Consider the following 26,733-nt stretch of genomic DNA (forward strand, 5'->3'; position numbering starts at 1 on the left):
CTTCTTTTGGGCTTTAAAAAATGTAAACTTCTAGACGTTCTGTGATACACATCAAGTCGCATTTGGTCTTTTTTTCTTCTTTCTTTTGTCAAATTGACCAAAAGTAAAAAAAAAACGTTTGACTGAAGAAGCAGAGCCTCTCTCTGATTGGCTGCTTCCCGGTTCCCTCATCCTGATTGGTTGTTTCTCTTTGTGCCTGATCTTTAAAAGCTGAAATACAAAACTAGCGTGTTTTTAAATTCACTTAATGAACCTTGACTGATTGTCTGCAGCTTATTTCACCTGAAGCTGCTCCAGCTTCATGGGGGTCGTGGAGCAGCTCGGGGGGGTTCTCCAGGTCCTGGAGCAGCTCGGGGGGGGTTCTCCAGGTTCTCGGGGGGGGTCCTGCAGCAGGCTGGTTGCGTCCGGAGCTCACAGGTTGTGGACGGCCTTGCGAGGATCCGGAGGCGGGACTTGACCTCGTCCCAGTCCAGGTAGGCGCCCTCCAGGTGGCGCAGCTGGCCGGGGCTGCTGACGTAGCTCTCCGGCCGTGAAGCAGCCGCCAGTTATCGAAGGTCACCAGGTCGCCTGAGACACAAACACACTGGACGTCAAGCTCCCATTCAGCAGCAGTTTACCTGACCTTCCTCCTCCTCCTCCTCCTCCCTCCCTCCCCCTCCCCCAGCTGACCTGGCTCCATCCTGTAGGTGACCACGTTCTCCGGCCGGTTCATCAGGTCGGCGAAGGCCCTCAGCGCCCGGTAGAAGGGCTGCACCTGCTGCAGCGGGGCGTCCAGCCACCGAGTCCCTGGTGGGGCCGTTTGTTGAAGTTGATCCTCACCACTTCACCGTCTCTGTCCACGCTGCTCCGGGGAGGACAGGGGGGGGTCAGAGGTCACACGGACATTACCAAGATATCATCCACCACTGTCGACCGATCGACAATCTGCTCTAAAGCTCTATAACTGGAAGAGTTTCTCAATATTTTAATCACAAACGAAGCATCTTAACTCAGAGTTCATTGTTTTTCTCTCATTTATCAGCCACGTGTCCTGATCAATTCCACGCTGATTTGTGGAGCAGCGGGCTGCAATACCCTCCCCGGCCAGCAGAGGGCAGTGTTTTCTTTCATATCGACTCCTCCGTGACGAGCGCGGCGCCTCCCAGTGCAGGCGGCCTGCGGTCGGCGGGACTCACTCGATGATGCGTTTCTTGGACTGCAGCATGAAGTCGCAGTAGTCGGTCCCGAAGTCGTTGAAATCCACGTGCAGGCGGCTGAGCAGGCCGAAGGCCTCGGGGTCCTCGCGCCGCAGCAGCTCCGCCATGTGGAAGCCGTCCACCACCTCGCTCTCCCCGCCCTGCGCCGCCTGGCTGAGGCAGTGCAGGAACTGGACCTGCACGCACACACACACACACACACACACACACACACACACACACACTCCTGTCACACCTCCATCCACCCCAGGAGATTGGAGCCGTTAAAGAAAGGGTGACTGGACTCACCCCGGGGGCAAAGTGCAGCGCCGGGTAGTCGGAGTGCAGACTCAGCCGTCCAGATGTGTACGCCACGTTGTTGGCCTCCGACTTGTCCCGGACCTGCCACGTGGGTCTGGGGAAGAAAGAAGAGCGGCGCTTGAAGTCGTACTTGTCAAACACGAGGGAGTTGAGGTGCAGCGGCTGACGGTAGTTTAACTCCAGCATCGTATGAGCCATAAACTTTAGACTCCAACAATGACTTCAAACACGTAACGACCAGCAAAATCTTCCCAAACAATCAACTTTGAGAATTATTTTACTATATTTCCCAGAATACGCGTCACATCTGCCAAAGAAATGCATTTAAAAAAAAAATTTGGCATCAGCGTATAAGATGCTGTTCATATAAAGTCGCTATAAAATAAACGTATAGTCAAGAAAATACAGTTACACACCTGAAATGTCTCAATTAAAAAAACAAATCTTCACACTAGTGGTTTTTAATGCTGCCGAGCAGGGAAGGTGTTGTGGTCGTGACACCCGGTGGTCACGACAGGTAGTGACACCCGGTGGTCACGACAGGTAGTGCAGTTCATTCAAACGAAAATTAAAAACTGCAGTTAAAGTGGGCGGAGTCACCGGAGCTTTTGAGAACGACCTGCTCTTTCTGTGCGTCGCTCCGTTTGCAGCGTTTGTGTTGTGATCGCGTAAAAAAAAAAAAAAAAAAAAAAAAGGGCCTTCTGACTCTTCTCTGTCGTGACGCGCCGGCCAATCAGCGGCCTGCTTTCTGCAGACGTCACATGTTCTACTGGCCTCAGCTCACCGGGCGAACGAGGAAAGTACCTGGGAGTCGTGAAGCTTCATGAACCACTGCCTTCATTTCTGAAGCCCCTAGAGGGCGCTGTCTGTTCAATACATGTTTGAAACCATCTGGTGGAGTCAGAAAATAAAGAAGGTGGTTCATGAAGCTTCATTTGACCGTCACTACCTGGCAGTACTACGACCACGAAGTGGTGAGCGAGGAGAGTCAAGTAGAGTGAGTCGGAAGACGAACCGGTGGGAAAGTGCAACAAAGCAATTTGGTTCCAAGCGGCCTCTCTGCCGCCCCCCGGTGCTCCGCAGCAGCACTGCAGGTCGTTTATTCCACAGAGAGGACGTTTGTAACACGGAACCTCGAGTGGAGCGCTAATGAGGTGAACTTCTCACACGTGTTCCGTCTGCACGGCTCGTTTGAAGGACGCGGTCTGGTGGCGGCCGCAGTCTGCTCTCCGTGAGCTCATCCGCTGGCGGCGGCGGCGGCGGCGCAGCTCCACCCTCCAGACCTCGGTTCTGACTGAGTGCACCAGGTAAATTCCTCCAGCTTAAACAAAACTGAATAAAAGCGCTTGTGTTCCTCGCCGCGGTCCTCCAGTTCATCGGCGCCGCAATAAGTGGTCAGCGGCGGCGCCGGGGGGCCGGCGACCTCGCCACGCTTCGCCCTCAAACCAAAATCAACCCAGAGCTGCAGATAATTGACCCTGGACTTTTGTTGTTGTTAATGTTGTTTTTGTTTGTTTTGTTTTGTTTTGTGTTGTAAAGCCAGAATCAGACACATCGTCTGTGTGCAGTTCTGGAGGAAAGATCTTTTCTACTGAGGTTTTCAGTAACAGGAGCGTCTGGTGGAAAATCCTCACGATTTAAATGGTGGCTTGGTGGAGGAGGAGGAGGAGGAGGAGAGGAGCAGGAGGAGGAGGAGGAGGAGGAGGAGGAGGAGGAAGATGAGGATGAGGAGGAAGTGGAGGATGAGGAGGAGGAGAACGTGGAGGAGCAGGAGGATGAGGAGGAGGAGGAGGAGGAGGAAGAAGAGGAGGAGGAGGAGGAGGATGAGGAGGAGGAAGAAGAGGAGGATGAGGAGAGAGGAGAGAGGAGGGGAGGAAGATGAGGATGAGGATGAGGAGGAAGAGGAAGATGAGGAGGAGGAGAACGTGGAGGAGCAGGAGGATGAGGAGGAGGAGGAGGAGGAGCAGGAGGATGAGGAAGAGAGGAGGAGGAGGAGGAGGAGGAGGAGCAGGAAGAGGAGGAGGAGGATGAGGATGAGGAGGAGCAGGAGGAGAGGAGGAGGAGGAGCAGGAAGAGGAGGAGGAGGATGAGGATGAGGAGGATGAGGAGGAGGAAGAAGAGGAGGAGGAGACGTGGAGGAGCAGGAGGATGAGGAGAGGAGGAGGAGGAGCAGGAGGATGAGGAGGAGGAGGAGGAGGAGGAAGAAGAGGAGGATGAGGAGGAGGATGAGGAGGAAGAGGAGGAGGAAGAAGAGGAGGATGAGGAGAGAGGAGAGAGGAGGGGGAGGAAGATGAGGATGAGGATGAGGAGGAAGAGGAAGATGAGGAGGAGGAGAACGTGGAGGAGCAGGAGGATGAGGAGGAGGAGGAGGAGGAGCAGGAGGATGAGGAAGAGGAGGAGGAGGAGGAGGAGGAGCAGGAAGAGGAGGAGGAGGATGAGGATGAGGATGAGGAGGAGGAGGAGGAGGAGGATGAGGATGAGGAGGAGCAGGAGGAGGAGGAGGAAGAGGAGGTCGTACCCGTAGAAGGTCATCCTCAGGTAGCCGACCCTCTGGGCCAGCCGGGCCACCTGGCCCTGCTGCAGCGGCGCCCCCTTCAGGTACCCGATGCCGGAGCGCCGCAGGTCCAGCAGCAGGCCAGCGCCGCCTTGTCGTCCTGCAGGACTTCCTGGAAGTCGGCGGTGGGGATGTGAAGCTTGCGTCCCAGTAGTGCCGCCTGGGAGGAGAGAAGGAGGTTCACATGTCGCCGTCGCTCTGCTTGTGTTTGTCGGAGGAGGAATGATGTTTTGACGGTGTGACATATGAAGCAACACGCCGCCCCGGCATTTTGTCACGTTCGTCTTCTTCTTCTCTGCTTCTATTCAACGTCTGGTACGAGTCTGGGATAGCTTCTATTTGACCGAGAGCCAGAATATCCCCCTTTTCTTTTCTTTTTTTTCTTTTTCTTTATTGCACATTCATTCCACCTCACATAAATACATCTCAGGAACATTTTTATGTAGCAGCTGTAAATTACAGTCGGCTGCGTCGTCCAGGTCTGCAGCGTTTCTTTCATCCAGCTGTTTGTTCAGCTGGTGAAAAGTGAAGGTGCGCAGCGAGCAGGAGCTCCCCCAGTGGCTGTTTGAGTACTGCACGAGATAACTGGATCGTTATTGTCAAATATTGACATGGCGCAGATTTTAAAATGCTATTAAAAGTTCCTCACTCTGCTCACCTTTCCAGAGAAACACCTCAAGGTCTCTAGAGATGGAGACTTTAGCCGTGTTAGCATCATTTTATTAGCTACTACGTCATGAATCAGTGTCACTCCTCCGCTGCTTTGACGTCTTTCATTCCTCAGAATCACTGATGATCCCGAACGTAACCCTGCCGCAACAGAGCAGCCGTCGCCGTGGCGTCAACACGCAGGAAGAAGTCCGGTCTGGAAGCAGACGGTCAGAAAACGGACGGTCTGTGAACCGTCATCAGACCAAAACCTGCACAATGTTTCCCTCCGACCAACGTTTGTATCACAACATCTTCACACTGAAAGAAAAAGTAAGGTTGTGTTTTGGGGGTCGAGTCACACGACGGCGCACTTCCTCAAAACGGCTCTACAAACCAATCTCCATGGAAACGGTGGAACCTCCATTGTGCTTGTTTGATACGCTGCATTCAACCAAGTTAAAATGGTCACTGCCTCCGGAACAAATGGAAAACATTATGTCACACACCGATTCTGGAAACAAAGAGTTTGACCGACCCTCTCAGCTAAAACCACGACGACATGCACCAGGAGGGTTCCCTCCATCTGCACATCACTGATTTGGAAAGTGGAAAAAAAAAAAAAACCTCTCTTCGGAAGATTTTCAGCAGATTTGATGATTTCCATGATATCTGAGATCATTTCCTCATCGTTTTTTTCATGTTGATGTTTCAGGGCAGGATGGTGAAGCTGATTACTCTGAATTGTTGTCATGAACCTCTTACATTATTATATTACAGCGTTGAGCTATTTTCGTATTTTACGCAGGTTGGGGGGGGGGGGGGGGGCGCTGGGCTGCGAAGCACTTTGAACCGGGCAAGTGAAGGAAGCTGGAGAGCTCTTCAACACAGCCTGTTCTTTCATACTTTCCATCAAAACACACCCGACCTTCAGGGGGTTTTATTTCCATCGTCAGTAAAAAAACCAAGCGAGCCCACGTGAAGACACTCGGTCTATTAAACGCAGCGTCGGCGTGAAGCCGCTGGACTTCCAGTCTTAAACACATGTGATTACAATTGAGTCGCGGCAGGAGAGAATTCTGTTTGTCTCGTTACCAAAAGGAAACTTAATTAATTCTCACTTTGTTTATTGCCCCCCGTCACTATTTGTTCTGTACCCATCACAGCGCCTCCTCGGTCATGTGATAGCTTGTGCTCCTCAATGGTAAATAGCTCTGAGAAAGGAAAAAAAAAGTGTGGGGGGGGGAGGGGGGGGGGGGGGATCAGCATGTCTCCATCAGACAGACAGAAGTGAAAAAAAATAAGAAGAGTCCTCCCACTTGCCCTCCACCCAGCTGGCTCGCCTCCTTTTTCCATCCAGCCTCTCCTGCGGACTTCCCGAGAAGCAGCTGCTAAGAACATTTGTGTGGGAAGAGGAGGAGGTGGAGGAGGAGGAGGAGGAGGTGGAGGAGGAGGGCAGGAGGAGGAGGAGGAGGGAGGAGGAGGTGAGGTGGAGGAGGAGGTGGAAGACTAGGAGGAGGAGGAGGAGAGGAGGAGGAGGAGGTGGAGGAGGCAGGTGGCAGGAGGAGGAGGAGGAGGAGGAGGAGGAGGTGGAGGAGGAGGAGGAAGAGGAGAGGAGGTGGAGGAGGAGGAGGAGGAGGTGGAGGAGGAAGAGGAGGAGGAGGAGGGGAGGAGGGGAGGAGGAGGAGAAGGGGGAGGAGGGGAGGAGGAGGATGAGGTGGAGGAGGAGGGCAGGAGGAGGAGGAGGAGGGAGGAGGAGGAGGAGGAGGAGGAGGAGGGGAGGAGGGGAGGAGGAGGAGAAGGGGAGGAGGGGAGGAGGAGGATGAGGTGGAGGAGGAGGGCAGGAGGAGGGAGGAGGAGGAGAGGAGGAGGAGGAGGAGGAGGAGGAGGAGGAGAGGAGGTGGAGGAGGAGGAGGAGGAGGTGGAGGAGGAGAGGAGGAGGAGAGGAGATGGAGGACGGTTCAGCTGAGGAGGTGCATACCTGTCTGGTGTTTGTGGCTCCTCCTCCTCCTCCTCCTCCTCCTCCTCCACCTCCTCCTCCTCCTCCACCTCCTCCTCCTCCTCCTCCACCTCCTCCTCCTCCCCCTCCCCCCCTCCTCCTCCTCCTCCTCCCCCCCCCCCCCCCCCCCCCCCCCTCCTCCTCTTTTCCATGTCCGCTGCCTTCAGAGCGCTTTACTGAACTCCCTACATGATTTATCATCTCCGGCGTTGAACACGATGCAACGTGACGGCCTCACGCCGTTGAAAATTTAAGGAAGCGCTACAAAGTAAAAAAATAAAATAGAATAAAACAAAATAAAAGTTCCCGGCGAGATGCAACATGGGTCAGAAGCAGGGAGAAACACGCCTGCAGGCCGTCGTCACAAACAATCGGTGTCTGGCTCCACAATTCAAAAGGGTCAAGAACCCGCCGCTTGTTAAAACCTGTCAAGAGGCAGAGGGGCGAACCAAGCGAGGGGGGAGGGGGGAGGGGCTGGGGGGGGAGGGGGGGGGGGTCAGAGGTCAGGGCTGGACGTGAGCGTGGAGCGACGGCCGCGCCGAGCACAGGAGGCCTCGCTCTGAACGCTCGTCACGTCCGCCCGCCATCAAGAGGGTTGGCGGGTCGAACAAACGATGAAGACCTTGGATGAATATCTTCGTCCTTAATCACGTCATCAGTCTGACACTGAGCTTCAAGAAGGACGGCGATCTGAGAGACGGAGGGTCGTCACGGCAACACGTTTAAACACATAAAACACACTAATGACAGACGTTTAACCTCACTAAACAAATTCAAGTTGCAAAAAACAAAAAGAGTCGGGCGTGGAAGTACAGACTGAAGAACTCTGCTGGTTCTGTGTACTGCTGGGTGTGTGGCAGGGTCAGGGGCTGGCTCTTCTTTTAATAGAACAGAACAGAACAGAACAGAACAGAACAGAATAGAATAGAATAGAATAGAATAGAATAGAATAGAATAGAATAGAATAGAATAGAATAGAATAGACAGAACAGAACAGAACAGAATAGAATAGAATAGAATAGAATAGAATAGAATAGATAGAATAGAATAGAACAGAACAGAACAGAACAGAATAGAATAGAATAGAATAGAATAGAATAGAATAGAATAGAATAGAATAGAATAGAATAGAATAGAATAGAATAGAACAGAACAGAACAGAACAGAACAGAACAGGAACAGAATAGAACAGAACAGAACAGAAACAGAACAGAACAGAACAGAAAGAATAGAATAGAATAGAATAGAATAGAATAGAACAGGAATAGAATAGAATAGAATAGAATCCTTATCATCACCGTCACAAGTCCGAGGTTAAAAGAGTAAACCCACCGGTGAATCATCAAATCAATAAATGTACAAATAAAAAATGTTGAATTATAAAAATAAAAAGTCATGGTTGCAGCTCGACATGTTTTCAGTTTTAAAAACTGGTTCCATCGGTTGTAAATCCTAAAACCAACGTTCCCAGAACCGCGACTCGACGGTTCTTCTTCACCAGGAAAACACAACAAGCTTCCACCTCTGCAGAAGTCTGTCCGTCCACACGTCTCCCCCCCCAACCCCCCCCCCCACCCATCCACCCCCCCAGGGGAGAAAACAAACTCTTGCTAGTTTTCCAGTGAAACTCAAACACAATGTCAGAATTTAAATATCGGCATAAAAAGAGCAGCGACGAAACGAGACAACGTGACTTTCTGCTTGTTTGTGTGAAACCAGTGCTTCCTGAGCTGCAGGCGCTCAGAGGGACGGCCTGATGAGATAGTGTGTGTGTATAATCCCCCCCCCCCCCCCCCCCCCCCAACACACACACACACACTGGTGTGGCTTTTCCAGATGAGGGAACCTGAAGCCGGGGCTCCGGCGGCTGTCAGGCGGCTCATGGCGGCTGGGCCCCCGGCCGGCGCCGGGAGGGGCTTCAAAGCCACGGCGCCGATCACCGCGGTGATCCGGGAGCTTTTGTTTTGACTTGGTTGAGTTTGATCACAGAACCCGGATCGGCTCACTTCAATGATCCCGCCGTGGAAAAGAGAGTTTTCTCTCTCAGCCAGACGGGCGTAAACAAGCTTCCTGCTCCAGGAGGGAACAGACTTCAGAAGCTCCAGGAGGGAACAGACTTCAGAAATGAGACTCAAGCTGCTGTTCGCAGCTGAAAGCACACTTTAGAGCCGCTGCTGGAAATATAATCCAACACCATTGCCTACTTTAGCTGGAATTTGACCCCAAACTACAGTTTGTTTGTTTGTTTTCCACCGGAGAAACTCGCTTCGGCTCGTTTCATCTCCGCACTTCAGTGGATTAGTCAGAAACACTCCGACACTTGTATTACCTGAACAGGTGCTGAAAATCATGTTCAGTCGTGTGAAAACAACTTGAATTACAACACAGTCTTAAGTAGACGATGTTAATGTCTTTGTGGCTCGAGTTTTTTTTCCCCAAATGAAAGTCTACTGCTCTGTAAGTCCATTAAAATCTGTTGACGAGTTAATTTCCTGTGACTTAATTGCAATTAATCACAATTTTAGAATACAAGAGAATAGCTTTACTTTTCATTATACGTCTCATAGTGTAATTACAAGTGCTGCTAAATTTGCGTCTCGATAGTGTCAAATACTACAAAATACTGTAAAAAAGACTAAAGTCACCAGACCGCCTGCCCTCAAACAATTAAACTGCTATTTACACTCTAATCCTTACATTCTGGTCTTTTACGACGCAGAATTGTTCACACCTTTATAGAACTCAGTCTTAAAACAAACCGCCCATATAAATAATCCCGACATGTGCGCTCCCACCAAGGAGCTTATGGAGAATTTATACGAGTTTTATTTTGACATTTCATTGTATTTTGCACCAGAATGTTTCATTAAAATGTACTTTATGTTGCGAGTGTAAATTTAAAGGGTTATTATAGGAATATTTTACCAGCCTGGTCACTCAAGGTAAATCTTATCTAATAACTATCTTGTATATATGTGTATATATGTATTTATATTGTATACATCTTGTATTGGTTCAGTTATGTTCTTTCAAATAATTACAACACATTTGATGTTTGGTTCGTTCAATATCAACTGGTGCTACAATTTGAAATGTTTTGTTTGGTTTTTTTAACCGATTCGATTAATCGAAGCATAATCGACCGATTAATCGATTTATAAAACAATCGTCAGTTGCAAATGTGCCAATTTGGCCTCAAACTGACCTTTGCACTGTTGTGAAACTGGAGAAATCGGAGCCTTGACTCACGGCTCCGTAGCGCCGACTAGAGGTGAGCAGCTGCATGACACTGCGACTAACAACTGGTGAGTTCAATCGTTTATCCAAACAATTGTGCCCATTAAAGTCCTTAAAACATGTTTTTTTTTTTCCTTTGTTTTGCACAGAAGAACAAGTTAGAACAGTAAAGTCAGGCTTTCCAGGTTTCAAGCTCAGAACAAATTCAATATAATCCTATTTGTGCCGGCCCAGCGACTCCAGACACTTGTGGAAATGCAATTAAATGTGCTTTCAGTTATATTCCAGTTGGTAATTAGAGTACGTACACCGGGGCTTTTCACGGCGCGTGTGATGTAGCGGCGGGGCGGCAGGAGGCTCGCTCCACCCTCCAGTGGCTCAACAAACACACCTTTATATAGGAAGCAGACCTGGATGACAGGAGCGTCTGCATTCCTGCGGCGGAGGAGACAGTGTGAGCAGTGTGTTCTCACCGAGGAGCTGCAGGCGACACACACACACACACACACACACACACCACACACACACACACACGCTTCTAAACTGAACTGCAAACCGCTCGACGAGTCGACCGGTAGCCGCTCACACTAGAATCCTTCTGCCAAGTTCTACTTGGTGGTTTCAGTATTATTTGAAATGCCAGAGCTCAGGACGTCTGGCTCGGCTGAATGAAATGAAAAAAAAAAAAATAATCCACCGATTATGATTGTCAAGCTTCCTGTGCAAGTCTGATGTAAAGGTGCTGAAATTACAAAAAGCAAATGAAACGGAGCCGATCCGTGGTGGAATTACGAAGAAAACGCGTGAGGGACAAAAAATAACCCCCGAAAAAAAAACAAACGTGTTGAACAAAAGGGCCAAAATTTCAAGATTGTTAGAAAGAGCCACTGTAAGTGTGAGGCCCGGCGCTCCACCGTCTCTGACAAGTGTGGAGTTGCTGAAAGCCTCCAGGAGTCCGTCGCCATCACGGCGCTCCGCGGCAGCGCGAAGAAGCTAATTACCGCCAACAGAAAACACCCGAGTCGGCGCTCACGGCGTGAATTCCTCACATTCCCCTCGGCTCGATAGCGCGGCGTGCGAGCGCACGTGTTTGGAAAAGTTCCCGCCGACGCCCGGCCGACGGCGAGCCGGGGCGACGGGGGTCACGGTTTTGGAGACGCGCACGGGGTGTTTTTTTTTGTTTTGTTTTTTTCCACTGATGCGCCTCCGCAGAAATGTTTCCAGGAGCTTTTCCTGTCGACTGACGAGTGGCGACACGGGAGGCTAAATTCAGACCAGATGGCAAAGAGGGGGGGGGGGGAGGGGGGGGGGGGGGGTGGCGTCCAGACGGGGAATTGACAAATCAGCTGCTGCTTGGCCCAGTAATGGAATCAGTCAACAGAGCTAATAGAGGAGAGGCCCTCCGAGAGCGAGTTCAATATTCAAATCAAACATGAACTCAGGTAACGTGTAGGAAATCTACTCTTGGGTGAGAAATAGTCAAAACTGTACGTGCTTATTATGCTATAAAGAAACCACGTCAATGTTTGCCGCTCCCGCCGCCATGCAGCTGGAACTGGGAGAACTACCACTTGGGGAAGTCGGATTTCCCAGTTCGTTCAACAAGCGCCACGGCGACGTCCAGCCGCTACGTGTGAACGTCGTCGTAAGAGTTGAGAAAAGAGAGGAAGTGTCGTCGTGTCGTCGCCTGCTGCGACGCTGGAATACCGAGCGAGCTCCAGAAATACTCCCAGCCTGGTTCGCGGTGCTGACAGGGAGCGTTGTAATTTATTTACTTATTTTGAACGAAGGAACAATTAGAATTAGATCGTAAAAATGGAAAAAAAAAAATAATAATAAAGCCAATTTCAATGTAGAAGACATCTGACTCGTCAAGTCCGACCGCCGTTCTTCACCACTGACAAATAAAAAATCCCCCAAAATTAAATGAACAGGCAGAAAAAAAAAAAAAAAACTTCTGGGAGCGATCCAAAATAAAAAACATTTCCCAGTGGGAAGTTCCCAGTTTGGCCACACTCGCATCGTATATACTTCATATATGTCCTACTGGGAAATGGGAACTTCACCACTTCCTAGACATCCGTGAACAAGTGACTCTGTCGTGACACTCCTCCTTCAAAACGACGTTAGCAGCAGCCGTCAGAGCGAAGAGAGAGAGAAAGATGGAGAACGGGCGAAGGACAGGAGTCACCAGACGTTTCACCAGAACTCACAGGGAGAGAAAAGGAAATTCAAACACCAAGTCTGATCAAGGTCACTTATTATTTCCATTGACTTCAATAATCGTCTTGTAGTGTTATCTCGTGCGCCATTTGGCAGTTTTTTTAAATTTTTGGATTGATTTCACGGAGACGATCGTCACTAATCAAGCTGCAACGTTAAAAACACTTAAAAGGTTGCATGTAGCTCCACTTCAGCTCATTTAATGACTTTCTGGGTTGACGGGACAGAAAAGACGTCGCCATCAAAGTGCATTAAGAAGAACCACAAACAGCGCCGCAGATTTTCCACTTTGTGTTTCTGGATATCAGACTTTTGACGGTCGAGACGCTTCGTGTCTTTGGCTGCGACGAGTTAAAAATAACTGGGGAGTTTCTTCTTTTCTTGGGCGGTCCAAATGAGAATACGACACGGTGTCTGCTCCAGTGTGAAAACTCTCATCGCACCTTAAGTGTCGTTGCTGTTTTCTGTCAATCAGCTCCGTATCGGTGAACCAAGACAGAACGTACCCAGAGAAGTCTGGACTTCTTTGGCGTTAACTCGCTGCATACCTTGAACAGCGCTGCTCCATCTGCTTCTTATTTATTGTTCCAGTTTTCAATGTTTCTGCTTTATGTCATCTTGACATTTCCGCGCTTCTGCACTTTCTCTATCGTATCGTGTTTTCTCTGGCCGTGCTTCGCGCCGAGGCCCGTTTACACCGGTTCAAGCGAAAACGGAGTTTTCACCAGGCCTCGGCCATTTGTGTTTGTGCTTAATATGTTTTATTAACTTTTGGACAGAGATATAGAAACAACAATTCCAGTTTTTCAGAATTATATATGAAAAGACAAAAACAAAAAACTCCACCCCACACAAACAACAAACTCCTTGCCCCTACCGTCACTTATACCAAAAACAACCTGTAAAACACAAATATTATAGACGTTGAGTGAGTCGTACAGCCATAATACTGAGTAAAGAATCACTCCTGCACCTTTTGTAGATGGATTGTTAAAAATAAGTCAGAAAAGGCCCCCACACCTGATAGAACTTCTTTTCAGAACCCCTCAACACAAATCTAATTTTCTCCAATTTTAAATAATACAATACGTCTCTCACCCAATGTGAAACGGTAGGCGGGGCAGCATCCTTCCATTTCAAGAGGATCGAGCGGCGTGCCAACAGAGTTGAAAAAGCAATGAGCTTCCGACCCCCGACAGGTAGGCCTCGGCCATTTGGCCTAAAATAATTTTTTTTATTACACTTAAAAATGACTGCAGACATCAGATATATTGTCAAAATTGCAACTCGATTGCCGTGATGGTTCTTCGAGCTAAAATACATAAGCAATCTCAAAATTTTACGTAAACGAGGTTCTGTAATTCCACACATTCAAGCTTTAACCAGGTTTCAGCAAAAGTGCAACAAAAACTACAGAAACCCAAAAGGAATGGTAGAACGGAACAATAAAAAGTCTTTTTTTAGCGAAACATTCGGTCTCAGCGTTACTCCCGTGGAAATCCTATTAAATCCGCTGGCGTGGAAACGCCAACCTTTTCTGAAGCAAAGATGCAAAACGATGCGTTTTCACTTTTAAACGTCACGTAAAGGAAACCAAACGATGTTCCGACTCCCTCCTGACTCACCGGAAGACGTTTCATGTTTTTTTGCACCGAATATTCAGAACAAACTGCCGAACGCAGGACGGCTCCAATTAACTTGCTATTTTTTTGTTTTACATCGTTTTTCTTCACCTTTCCCATTGGTTTCCCTCCAGAAATGTGAAAACAAAGACGAGCTGCCTTGAACTCGCTGCTCCCAATATATACATTACCTATCATATAGTATTTCTTCCAGACATTTATAGATCTTGTTAGTGTGAATACCTTGCATTCACACTCTCGAGATTCTGTTTCTGTTTATTCTGGACGTTTTTCGAATCGCTAAAACTCTGGCAATCTTCACCCGTTCGTAATCATTCCAATATCAAATCGTGAAGCTTTTTCGACGCTTTCCGGCTATGTTCCGGCTTTTTGAAATCTTGTCAACTTTTTAAAAATATTTCAACTTTTGTGCAACTTTTTTCCAATGTTAACGGATGGAGACATTTTTAACTAGCTATAACTTCTTCAAATCTTAACCGATTTCAACCATTCAACTTTTAAACTGTTCAACTTTGTCAACTGTTTCAACTTTTTGAAACTTGTGCAACTTTTTGAAACTTTTTCAACTGACACTTTTTCCACTGTTTGACACTAGTTCAACTTTTTGAAACTAGTTAAAAAAATTTAAACTTTTTAAACTTTTTTCAACTTTTTCAACTGTTTCAACTTTTTGAAACTCGTTCAACTTTTTGAAACTCGTCCAACTTTTTGAAACTTTTTCAACTGTTTCAACTTTTTGAAACTTTTTCAACTTTATTCCACTTTTTCAAAGCATTCCAGTCTACCTGCCGCAGGCAGGCAGCAAAAAGCATTACAGTTTGCATTCACACTATCATGCATTTGCCCTGGGAAATGCATATCAGCTAGTTTTAATTGCAACCCTCCATTGTGTTTGGATCATCCCTTTGTGCTTTTGATTCCTAAAATGATTTTCTGTGTATCAAACCCTGCTTTCTGTGGATTTGCGATGCGTTTTTAGACTTGACTCGTACCGCCAAGGGAGTCTTTCATCATGTAATATTCACTATTTCACCCTCCAAACATTTCAGACGGCTTTAATCACATCGATTTTTCTCCTTTTCCGTTCCTGTGAATCAGAGTCAAATATCCGATTGCTTGTTCTGGTTCTTCTATTACATCATAAAAGAATGTGAAAATTGGGTATGGATTTCTGAATAAATAGAAAATAGTGAAATCAACAACTTTTTAACAAATGTTCCAACATCATAAGTTATACATTATAATACATTATAAAACAAAAATGGCTGGAAACGTGTTAGGTGAGATAAATAAAGATAAATATAAGGAATTGTTCAAGTTTATGGGAAAATCAGCTTCAATTACATTTTAATTATTTATAAAAACACTTGAAATGTTGAAAAAACTTCGCTGATGACAAGGTAATAGAAAATATACAGTGTCATTTCATTTTTTATGAATTTGTTTAAAAACAGGAACCAAAATCCTGCCAAATGAAAATTTGGGGGCTTTAAAAATTATAAATATATGGAATAAGTAAATATATAAATGAATTCAAATCACACTCCAAATGAACACAGTTTAAAATTGCACTACACAGCAGTTTTCCTGTGACATCTAAACATCTGCTATTTTGAATTTGCATGGCATGATTACACGATGTTTGGCGCTGTAATTTGACTTTTGACAATTTAATTAGCGATGGATATTGTGTGGTTTAAACACAAGTTGTTGTCGCTGCACTAGAGGAGGCAGAGCAGCAGCACTGAGCTCAACGCAGCCGTTCACTCAACCGTTTACAGTAAAATGACACGTCATTGTGGCTTTTCGAGGGCGAGTCATTCAGATAGTTCACTCAATCAGGGAACCGTTGTAATGGAGTCTTGGAACGAGTGCTGCATTGACAGGAAGTGTGTGTGTGTGTGGGGGGGGGGGGGGCAGGAACAACATATTTGGGCATTTCTTTTTTTTTGGTACTTTCCGAAACATCCACTTCGCCTGTCATTACATCTGCCTTTTAAGTAGCGGTGACACGAAATTAGTCACGATTCCCACCTCGACTAAATAAACATGACAAGCACAAAATGCGAGGTCCGAGACGATGACACGGCTGAGGAAGCTAAGGAGGCTAAGCGAAAGCGTCTGGCCGGCGTGGAGGAAGCCTGCCGACAGACTCGTTGGTGAAAGGAGGAGTTAAGGTGCAGGTAAGGTAAGGACGCACCTGGCCGCTCGCTGTCCCACATGCCGGCGCCCCTAAAGGCCTGGCATGTGTACTACACGCCCTGAAGCCTCGTGTTGAGCCGAGTTCACAGTGACGTGTGTACGGAATGTTTTTTTTGGAGACGGCTGGGGAGAATAAATATCCTCCTGTTCTCCCAGCGGGACACATTCATGTACATAAAAAGTACCAAAAGAGAGTTGAGCCACAAACTGGGATCAGTCAACGAACAGAGACTGATCAAAATGGAACAAAGACAAAGTTATGTTCCATATTCATTTTTTATTAAAATTTTTTTAGGAATTTTTTCTCCCGTATTATGACTGCTATGTGTATTATTATTATTATTATTATTATCATCATAATTTTTTTCCAGTTGCTTTTTTAAACTTTTATTAATTTTTTATAAATTTTTTCTCCGTATTATGACTGCTATGTGTATTATTATTATTATTATCGGTTTTTTCCAGTTGCTTTTTAAAAATTTGGTAAATTTTTTTATAAATTTTTTCTCCCGTATTACGACTGCTATGTGTATTATTATTATTATTATTATTATTATTATTATCATCATTTTTTCCAGTTGCTTTTTAAAAATTTTATAAATTTTTTTATAAATTTTTTCTCCCGTATTACGACTGCTATGTGTATTATTATTATTATTATTATTATTATTATTATTATTATTATTATTATTATCATCATTTTTTCCAGTTGCTTTTTTAAAATTTGATTAATTTTTTTATAATTTTTTTCTCCCGTATTACGACTGCTATGTGTATTATTATTATTATTATTATTATTATTATTATTATTATTATTATTATTATTATTATTATTATTATTATTATTATCCAGTTGCTTTTTTAAAATTTGATTATATTTTTTTGCATCACTGGTGTCTGGGGTAACCGCACGGGTTTTTAAGGGCGAGGCTAAAATAAGCCTTGGCTTCAGCCTAATACCCATTTCGGTTACAAGTATATTGTGGAAACGGTGAAAAATCACAGGAGTGTGAACTTGTACCATGAACTGCACAAAAATTCCTCAACTGCACTTCTACTGAAACTGTAACCGAAATAACCCATTCATTCATTCATTCATTCAAAGTTTCTATCACGTTAAGAAGTCGATATCTCAGCACCATCAGCTCTGAAACCGTCCATGAGAGGCCCCGTCAGAAAACGTCTGCAAGAGCAGTCAAGTCTGGGAAAGTGAATTCCTGCGTCTGCGTTATCTGCCGGCTCGGGGAATTCTTCCTTCCCCTGGAAGGAAACACTGACAACAGCGTGTTTGTGTTCGGCAAGAACATGCAGCTATTTGCTTGACCCTCACTCTAAACCGGTTTTCCATATGGCAGAGACAGATGGGGGGGGTCTGTCTCGCTTGTACAGACGTCAGCCTTTTTCGCCGTCGGGTTCTCGCGCGGCGCCGCCGACGTGCACGGACGATAAACCCGGGAAATCACACAGCTACATTTTTGCTGCAATAGCAATTTGGACTATAAAAACCAACTTGGGGATTTATTTACTTATTCAAAAGACAACACGTGCTGGAAATTCACAACTCGTTCATCAGTCAAAATGAATGATTTTTTTAAATTCCAGGAAGTTGTCCTTGAACAGCGCCGTGGCCAGACTACGCTGCGGTTTTTAAAAAAACGCACCACTGCATAGAAACAGGCCAAGCAGGCGAGAACAACATTACAACAGTGGAGGTTGAATAACGACCCCCGAGCTCCCATTATCACGTTGACCTGTCGGCGTGTCCCGAGCTTCACTACAGAGAACGTTTGAACAGGCCGACCCCCGCGGGCCGTAAAAACCCGAGGCCAACTGCAGGAGAGGGAACAACTACGGAACTTTAAAGTTCAAAACGGAGCTGATTCACGTCATGAAGGAGAAGAGGAGCGAGGAGGCGAACGCTGAAGCTCCATCCATCTTTCCAGACGCTTTTCCTGGTATTTCACCGTACGAGGAATTTCGTGCTGGCGTTCAGGAGGAAATAATTAAACCCAGAGAGTAAGTGTGTGTGTGTGTGTGTGTGTGTGTGTGTGTGTGTGTGTGTGTGTGTGTGTGTGTGTGTGTGTGTGTGTGTGTGTGTGTGTGTGTGTGTGTGTGTGTGTGTGTGTGTGTGTGGTGATTTGGTGCGTGAGCGTAGCTTTGTCTTCCAGGAGCGCTCTTGGCTGGGAGCTGAAGGGAGTACACAAAGTACAACATGACTGAACTGCGATGAGGGGGGACTTTTTTTTTTTTTTACACTCCAGACATGAACGGAGCTCCCCTAAAACACACACACACACACACTTACACACACACACACACACACTCACAGCCTTAATCAGTCTGGAACAGAGCAGGAGCCACTCAGCCCTGTGGGTCCTTCAGGACCACGTGTAAGAGTGTGTGTGTGTGTGTGTGTGTGTGTGTGTGTGTGTGTGTGTGTGTGTGTGTTTTCTATGTGTGTGTGTGAACACACACATGGTCCATCCCCCGCTCCACTGAAGTGCCTCTACCTTGTTCCACAGCTGAACTTTCTCCTCGGCAGTCAGTAAAAACGTATTGGGGTTGTAAATGTAGTGTAAAACGACTTCCCCTCCGCGTCTTGAGGAAAAAACCTCCTTAACGAGGCAGTAAGGTCCACCAGAGGAAGGCTCTCAGCCGGGGCCGTCGGCCTCTGGGCCTGAGCGTTTGAACAGAGCCGCAGTGTTTTCCAAAAGTGGCACCTTGGTCTTTTATAGCAGGTCACCGCCTCGCCTCCGCTCGGGAAACACTGTGACAGCGAAGATCGGTTTCCGACAGGTTCGCATAAAAACACACAAGAACAATTATTGGAACCCCCCCCCCTCATGAATATGGTCTGTGGTCTGATGATGCTTAAACTGCAAAAAGTGTTAATTAATAACAAACAAAAACAAAACAAATACAACAAATAATAGATAATTGATGTATTTTAAGCAAAAATAAATAAATAAATTATAATAATAATAAATTAGGCTAAATGACCTTGTCTTAATATTGTCAATGTGAGCACAATTTATTATTTTTTTTTTAATTATTATTATTGTAAATTGTTTGCTTTTTCTGTGCTATTTTTTTTTTTTTACTTTTATTTTTATTTTATTTATTTTTTTATTATAAATTTTTTATTATTATTATTTATTTTATTTTATTGTGTTGGTGTTGCTGTCTTGTTCTTTCTTTGTGTTTACTGTCAAGAAGAAAAACGGAAAAATGAAAATAAAGAGTTAAAAAAAAAACAACACACAAGTACGTAATGAAAGTGACGCCGGCGCCGCACGAAAAGACTTAACGCACTTAACTGATGTCTGCCGAGGCAAAACGTTGGACCAGGTTTATCAGGCCGACGCTGCAGAGCGTCGTAATAACACGATCAGACACGTCACACCAACTGGAGGAGCGTTCACTGCGCTAATGTAGACGTATATGCCGACTAAACCTTTGTACGTTCAAACAGTAGCAGCAATCAGAAGGCATCTGAATACGATGGCGGCTTTTAATAAGAGAAAAAGTAGATATGAACTGAGAGGAACTGAGGTTTTTTTACAAAACCGTAATGGAAAAATGCATCTCAATGGAAGGAGTTGGTCTGATTGTAAAATTAAAACTTCTAAATCCATTGATGTATTGAAGAAACTCGGTAAATTATCAATGTTACAGAAATACGATCAACCTTATTTATGTATTTTGTGTTTGATGTTTTGGGAAAAAAACGGCTGCATGTGAATGAACTGGAACTGTAAACGAATTTTGTGTTGATAAAAAGTTTTACTTCTTTCTGCTCCTTTTCATTCATATGAAATGCTGCTGTTGCATTGTTTTAAATGAATGAAATAAATAATAAAATGAAAAATTAAAATGAAATACATGTACTTTTTTCTCAGTTTTTGGCTGAGATCTTACTTTTTTTTTTTTTTTTTTTTTTTCCACAACCAAGGTGTTTATCCAAAATGAAAAATGATGTTTGTAATGGCATTTGGTCACAGTACAGAAAGAGTCGGCCGTGATGCGCTCCGTCGGATTTGTGGCTTTGCAGTTTGTGTAAAAGCAGGTACCACCTGCCGCTGACAAATTACCGCTCTCACAAACAGCTTTGAAATCGCAGTAATTCATGACAGTGTTTGTTCATCCCGTTAATTGGGCGACAGCTGCGCTGTGATTTACAGCCTCCTTTAAAAATAATCTCTTTCACCATTACATCAACAGACAATTAGAAAGTAATCACTAGTTTTAGGCCAGAGCAGCTCCGTCACCGCGGGGGGTCTTTTATCGGCAGCGGATCCGTTTCCATCTCATCAGAGCCGAGACGGTTTGTGTGACTTCATAACACGTCTGTGAGGAGAGGAACCATTCACACTTTTTGACGACGTCACAAATAGAACGAAATACCAATTTAAATTAAATATACAGAACATGCAGCTAAATTTGCTTATTGTTCCCGTCATCTTTTTTTTTCCAAGTTGGCAATACGCTTTAGCCCCATTTTTAAAAGTGAAGCTGATAATTTGGCCCAAAAGCTGGAATAAATAAAATCACTAGAAAAAGTTCATTTAAAAAAAACAAAAAAACTACTTACAAACCTGAAAATTTGCTTCGAAAAAAACTGTTAAAACTGCGAAAATGACCAAAACAGTTTTAAATAATTAATAATATAATGTAAAATGGCTGAAATTGTCCCAAGAAAATGGAAAGAAAAAAACATTAAACAGGTTAAATGGTCAAAATATATATTTTTTTAAAGTTCTGCATTTCGATGGCAATGTTTTGAAAACAATGTTCAAAGTGCTGAAAATTATATAATTATCATGTAGAGCCACTGGTGGGCAGTGTTGGTTGTTTTAGGAATGAAGCCACACAGAAATGAGCGGAGAGAGAAGGAAAAGCTATAAACACTAGATGATCTGCATTTCCCAAGGCAAATGCATGATAGTGTGAATGCAAACTGTAATGCTTTTTGCTGCCGGCCTGCGGCAGGTAGACTGGAATGCTTTGAAAAAGTGGAAAAAAGTTGAAAAAGTTGGGAAAAGTTGAAAAAGTTTCAATAAGTTGAAACAGTTGACACAGTTGAAAAGTGTTAAGCAGTTGAAAAAGTTTCAAAAGTTTCAAAAAGTTGAACTAGTTTCAAAAAGTTGAACAATTTTCAAAAAGTTGAAAAAGTTGAAAAAGTTTCAAAAAGTTGAACTAGTTTCAAAAAGTTTAACAATTTTCAAAAAGTTGAAAAAGTTGAAAAAGTTTCAAAAAGTTGAACTAGTTTCAAAAAGTTGAAAAAGTTTCAAAAGTTTCAAAAAGTTGAACGAGTTTCAAAAAGTTGAAAAAGTGTCAAACAGTTGAAAAAGTGTCAGTTGAAAAAGTGTCAGTTGTAAAAGTTGAAAAAGTTTCAAAAAGTTGCACAAGTTACTAAAAGTTGAAACAGTTGAACAGTTTAAAAGTCGAATGGTTGAAATCGGTGAAGTTTTGAAGAAGTTATAGCTAGTTAAAAATTTCTCCATCCGTTAACATTGGAAAAAAGTGGCACAAAAGTTGAAATATATTAAAAAGTTGACGAGATTTCAAAAAGCCGGAACATAGCCGGAAAGTGCCGAAAAAGCTTCACGATTTGAAATTGGAATGACTACGAACGGGTGAAGATTGCCAGAGTTTTAGCGATTCGAAAAACGTCCAGAATTAACAGAAACAGAATCTCAAGAGTGTGAAAGCCTTGCATTCACACTAATTAGCAATGGGAAGTACTTGTCTGGACAGACGGGCTACTTGAGACAAATAAAACGAGCGAGTATCAGGAGAATCTGGACTGGGAGTCGCGACACTGGAGGAAAACGACAACAACGAGCGAACGCAGCAACACCTTCCACTGAGGCTGAGCAGAGCCCATGATCTTCAGACCCGCGGTCCAGACTTACGTTTGAGGAAAAGCTCCTCTTGCATGGCTTCTCTGGCGGCGGGGGAGAAGCAGCGTTTCTTCAGCCACTCGGCGTCAAACACACTGACGTGCCGGTCGGGCCACACGATGGAAACCTGCAGGAAGATAAAAGCTTATTGATCCCTGCTGGGCCACAACTTCTTCCTTTCGCATCCAAACTCTTTTTCGCCTCGTAACATTTTGCTGCTGCGACACGTCAACTGACAGACACCGTCTCTCTCGCTTTCGTATGAAAAAAAAAAAAACCCAAAACAAAACACCACAAAGCTTTTATTTTTTAACAACGTGGCGAACAATTTAACCGTTGTGCTGTTTAGCTTTAATGACACGATGCTGATACTGGCAGGAGAACAGTCTGGTCTGAGATATTACTTATTTACTGGATTTTTGTTCACTGAAAATGGGCTTTCGAGTAAAAGTTGATGCAGAAAAATGCAAAGTGCTCCGGCGCAGCGCCGTGTTCGGTTCTAATGGAGTAAATGTCCCACGGTGGCGCCGTCACGTCAAGCAGCAGTCTGTTTATAGCGGCGTCCCACTTCAGGGGTGGGAGCTTGAAGGACGGAGCTCAGAGGAGGAGGAGGAGGAGGAGGAGGAGGAGGGGGGAGGGGTTCCTTTGGGGAACTTAAAGGTCAGGCTCAACGTGTGCCTCTGCTAAAATTGGACCGTCTCACCTCACCGACCTCCGAGGTTTAATCCCTCGCTTTCAAGCGGCTCTGGAGACGCTGACGGACCTGCCAGTTCAACACGGTATTCCACATGTAGAGCAACACTTACACAGAAGGAAAATAAATTCTTAACCTGCAAATTTACCGACATTGAAGGAAAAGTAAAAAAAAAAAAAAAGAAAGTCAATCTGGCCTTTATCAAACACATGACTCGTTTATGAGCGAGATCAGTCCAATCAGACCTTGGAACTCATTTTACTTCCACATAAAAGCCACATTTCATGTCACGTGGGGCAGAACAATAAAGGAAGCAGCGCGGCAATCTCGCAATGTCCTCCGTTTTAGTGTCAGTAACCCCGAATAGATCCTGGAAATGTTGACGTCTAATGGGAAAGCAAGAGCAACATGTCCTCTGCCGGTGCGTCTCACTGGAGGACAGGAGAGTCAAACACACTGGAGGACGGGGGGACGGTCCTTTCCACCGCCGCTCCTGTGGAATCGCTGGGTTTTTCCTCCGTCGAGACGTCGAGACACGACTGTGTTGTAGTTGATGTTATACAGATTTAATTGGATTAAATCATATTTTAGTCCAGGAGTCACACAGTCACGTTTTCATCTTGAGTGGTCCGGACCAGTAAAACCTTTAAGTTCAAAAGTTCTGGGTCTCAGTGCTCAAACTATTTTAATATCTTTTTTTTTTTTTTTTAACTAATGGTTCCACATAATACAGAGAGAACAGAGTTAAACATTGCATTGCCATTATTTTATAGCTTGACTTTTGAACCGTTTGATCTAAAATCGCGAGTTCATGTCCAAACTTGACAGCAGGAATTTTTGTTATTTTAAAGAAGGAGTCTGGTACATAAATATTTACTTTTTTTTCCCATCTTTTCTTTGGGGCTTTGTACAAAACCAGGCTGGATTTGAGATGAGACGGTGGAGACGAGCCATCAGAAGAGTCAACACGTCAAACTCACGAGTCTTCTTGATTCTTCTACTTCAAATCCATTGTGGCGCAAAACGGAACAGAAATGCTGAAGACTGCAAAAAATGTTTATGGTCCCCAACTATACCTTCTCGTCTCTTAAGTGTATTTCGGGAGCGTCTCCATCCACGGCGGTCATCTGACCAGACAGGCGAGGTGTTTTTGATGACAATCCAGAGACTTGACGCCATTTTCACAGCGGATCGTTCTCTTATATAACCTCGCCTTTCCTCCTGCAGGCATTAACTCGTAAAGTGGAAGCGAACGCTTCCCAAATCCCCAATACGACCATTCAGTGGAACAGTAAAACTATGCACAGCATAATTACAGTGCTTGGGGGGGGGGGGGGGGGGGGGGGAGTTAATGTTTAACATTAGCAGAGTCTAAAAGCAGGTAGCGGGGAACCCGCCGCCTGCCGGAGCCATAATGTAAACAATAATGTGCAGCGATTAGCCATGATGTGACCGTCTCCTGCCTGACGATTGGCTGGATCCCTCTTCGGCTGCACTCTCACATCTTTCTTTTCTCAACTTCTGCATCAGTTAGTTTGCTCGGACCACACAAGCCATGGCCTCGAACCTTCTTTCTTGGGTGAATTTGAAAGACAAACACCCCCGAAACTATGTCCAAGTATGAGACTGTTTAAAAAAAAAAGTAAAAAAGGCTCAAACTTAAAACATGAACCGAGAAAAGGGAAGAAGAACGGTGAAGAAACTATCGGGGGTCACTGACACTGCAAACGGGGTCATATGTGGGTGGTTGTAGATATAATTCTATACATTTGGGTGTTTACAGGCATATTGGGAAGGAGAGAACTGTGTGAATGAATGTATATGAATGCATAATTGACATTTTGTGACTATATATGTGTATATGTGTGACTATTGTATATGTGTACATATATAAGTCTTCTATGTTGGATAACTTTCTTACTGTTATATTTACATATTTAATACTATTTTTAATACAGAAAGATAAGTATAATATCTAACTATTAAATATTGGAGAAGGGGTAGGACTTCTGGAGATATGTATTTATGTTGTTAAGTATGTGTGGGTCTAACAAAACATAGATTATCTATTTTTTGTATCACTATATTTTCAGAAGATAGAAGTCAAAGTCAGCTTTATTGTCAAGTGTGCTAATATGCATGACATACAGCACAGATGAAATTTCGGTCCTCTATATAAATGATTGATTTAACATCAAATGGTTTACATATTTTTGGATGTGCGTTAATTAAATGTCACATGCCTGAAATGAATAAACAAATTTAAGAAAAAAACCATATATATATCTATATATAGGGTGTATGCAGCTGTTGCAGTCGGACCGTCCCACCTTGTTGTCATTGGTGACGTCCACGGCGTCCATCCCGGTGTGAATGTCGACCTGCGTGAGCAGCAGCGTGCGGGCCTGCGCCGACTGCAGGGTGCAGGCGGGACACTGGCAGTTGTCCCTCAGCCAGGTGAAGGGGTAGAGGCTGCGGCCTCCGTCCTCCCACTCCACCTCCACCAGCCTCTCCTCATCCAGAGCGCGAGCGCGCCTCACCGAGTGGGGAGCCGCCGGGAGGGAGGCCGAGCCCAGCGTCTGCTGCCCACGGACGTGTGCCGCGCCCGGGCACGCCGCCGGCGCCGTCGTCGCGGCAGCCGGGCCGGGCCAGCGCCGACCCCCCAGGACCCGGCGGGCCGCGGCAGAGGCGCCTCTCTGCAGGGCGGGCAGGGCGAGCCGTGGAAACACGCTCATCCACATTTCTGAGCGGGCAACTTTGATCTGCAGGTCGGAAAGGGCGAGCGACTCTGTCGGAGAGGGGCAGAAAGGAAAAGTGACTTTTAAAGGGTCCTGGACTCCGGGATTAAAAACCTGTGAGTGATTTGACTAAGACACCGGCGTCACACAAAAACACAGTAAACAAAGCACACGAGCCATAAAAGTAACTGCAAGGTCAGGAGTTATTGCAATGTCAAAATGCACAATATCCATTCTGCAAAAGACTGTCTGAACCATAATAAACTATGTATTTGTGCGTTCACGCTCTGCATATTCAAAATGACATTTTTCCTTTTTAAATATGAAAAGTGTAATTAACAGCAATCAATTCACCAAAAACTGTGAGAAAGACATTCAAACAGTGTCAACGATTGAGAGCTCACAGAGCAGAAGGCAGAAGAGAATAATTCAAATAAGAATTAATTCAAACGATACTAGTTCCAACAAACTGCTGTGCTTGTGAAACACTGCTGGAATTAAAGATGCACACAATAAAGGATTAAAAACAGCCAACCTGCTAAACAACACTGTGCAGTGTAGGGAATTCTTACCTCATAAGGATCACAATTTATGTTGTAGTTGGCTATCGACAATGATTAATAATTATCAAAGATAGTTATTAATTATGTTATTGAAATGTATTTATCAGAACCTCGGAGCTCCACCTGTCTTAACAGGAAATGATAGCCAATTCAGTTCTATCAGTCTCATAAGATATACTAAACAGTTAATCAGGAATTTGATTTAATAGTTAAATTAATTACAATTAGCAGAATTAACAGTAAAGATTGAAGGATTTTGGAATTCTTGACACAGAAGAGGTCGACATTTCATTCACCTCTGTGTTCATTAATAACACAGCAAGTATGATTCCAAAAATTATATTTATTTACAATGAAAACAAATAAAACACAGATTCTAACTACCTATATACAGCTGGGTGTGTGTAGGTGCGTGTGTGTGTGTGTGTGCGTGTGTGTGGGTGTGTGTGTGTGTGTGTGGAGAGAGAAAGAGAGAGAGAGAGGTGGAGGGAGTGTGTGTGAGACGTGTGATGGAACTACCAAACGAGATGGCGGATCACAAGAAACTACATTCAAATGGAGGTTATCGAAGAGCAGGAAGTCTGTCCTGGGTCTCCGCCATGTGCTGATAGCAATGGAACATGGAAGCTAGTCTTTAGCATCTGCTTCCTGTGTGTCTCGGCTAAAGGACCATTTCTTGTATGACTTCATGTGAATGTTGTCTTTGATGTGATATGTGTAGGATTGTGAGTTAACAGGTTAGTAAAGCGTCTGTGTCTGTGGCAGAGCTAACGTTGGTTTACAGGTTAATAACGGCTCCTAGTATCATTATCAATAGAACTCAATCATTGTAA

The 26,733-nt window shown here is 44.9% G+C and overlaps 1 protein-coding gene across 1 annotated transcript; it reads right to left on the reverse strand.

Moving 5' to 3' along the window:
* Positions 1–6: 6 nt before the first annotated feature.
* bbox1 (butyrobetaine (gamma), 2-oxoglutarate dioxygenase (gamma-butyrobetaine hydroxylase) 1) lies at positions 7–25,340 on the reverse strand (the record flags this gene model as incomplete). Its single annotated transcript, XM_080498292.1, is given in 13 exon segments — positions 7–523; positions 526–567; positions 670–775; positions 777–800; positions 802–841; positions 1,176–1,372; positions 1,485–1,590; positions 4,015–4,129; positions 4,132–4,194; positions 4,197–4,210; positions 8,517–8,613; positions 21,918–22,032; positions 24,930–25,340. Coding segments are annotated over 13 exon segments (1,554 nt in total). The 3' UTR covers positions 7–299.
* Between the last annotated feature and the right edge of the window lie 1,393 nt (positions 25,341–26,733).

Source organism: Blennius ocellaris, assembly GCF_963422515.1.
Source record: "Blennius ocellaris genome assembly, chromosome: 1".
Taxonomy (NCBI): domain Eukaryota; kingdom Metazoa; phylum Chordata; class Actinopteri; order Blenniiformes; family Blenniidae; genus Blennius; species Blennius ocellaris.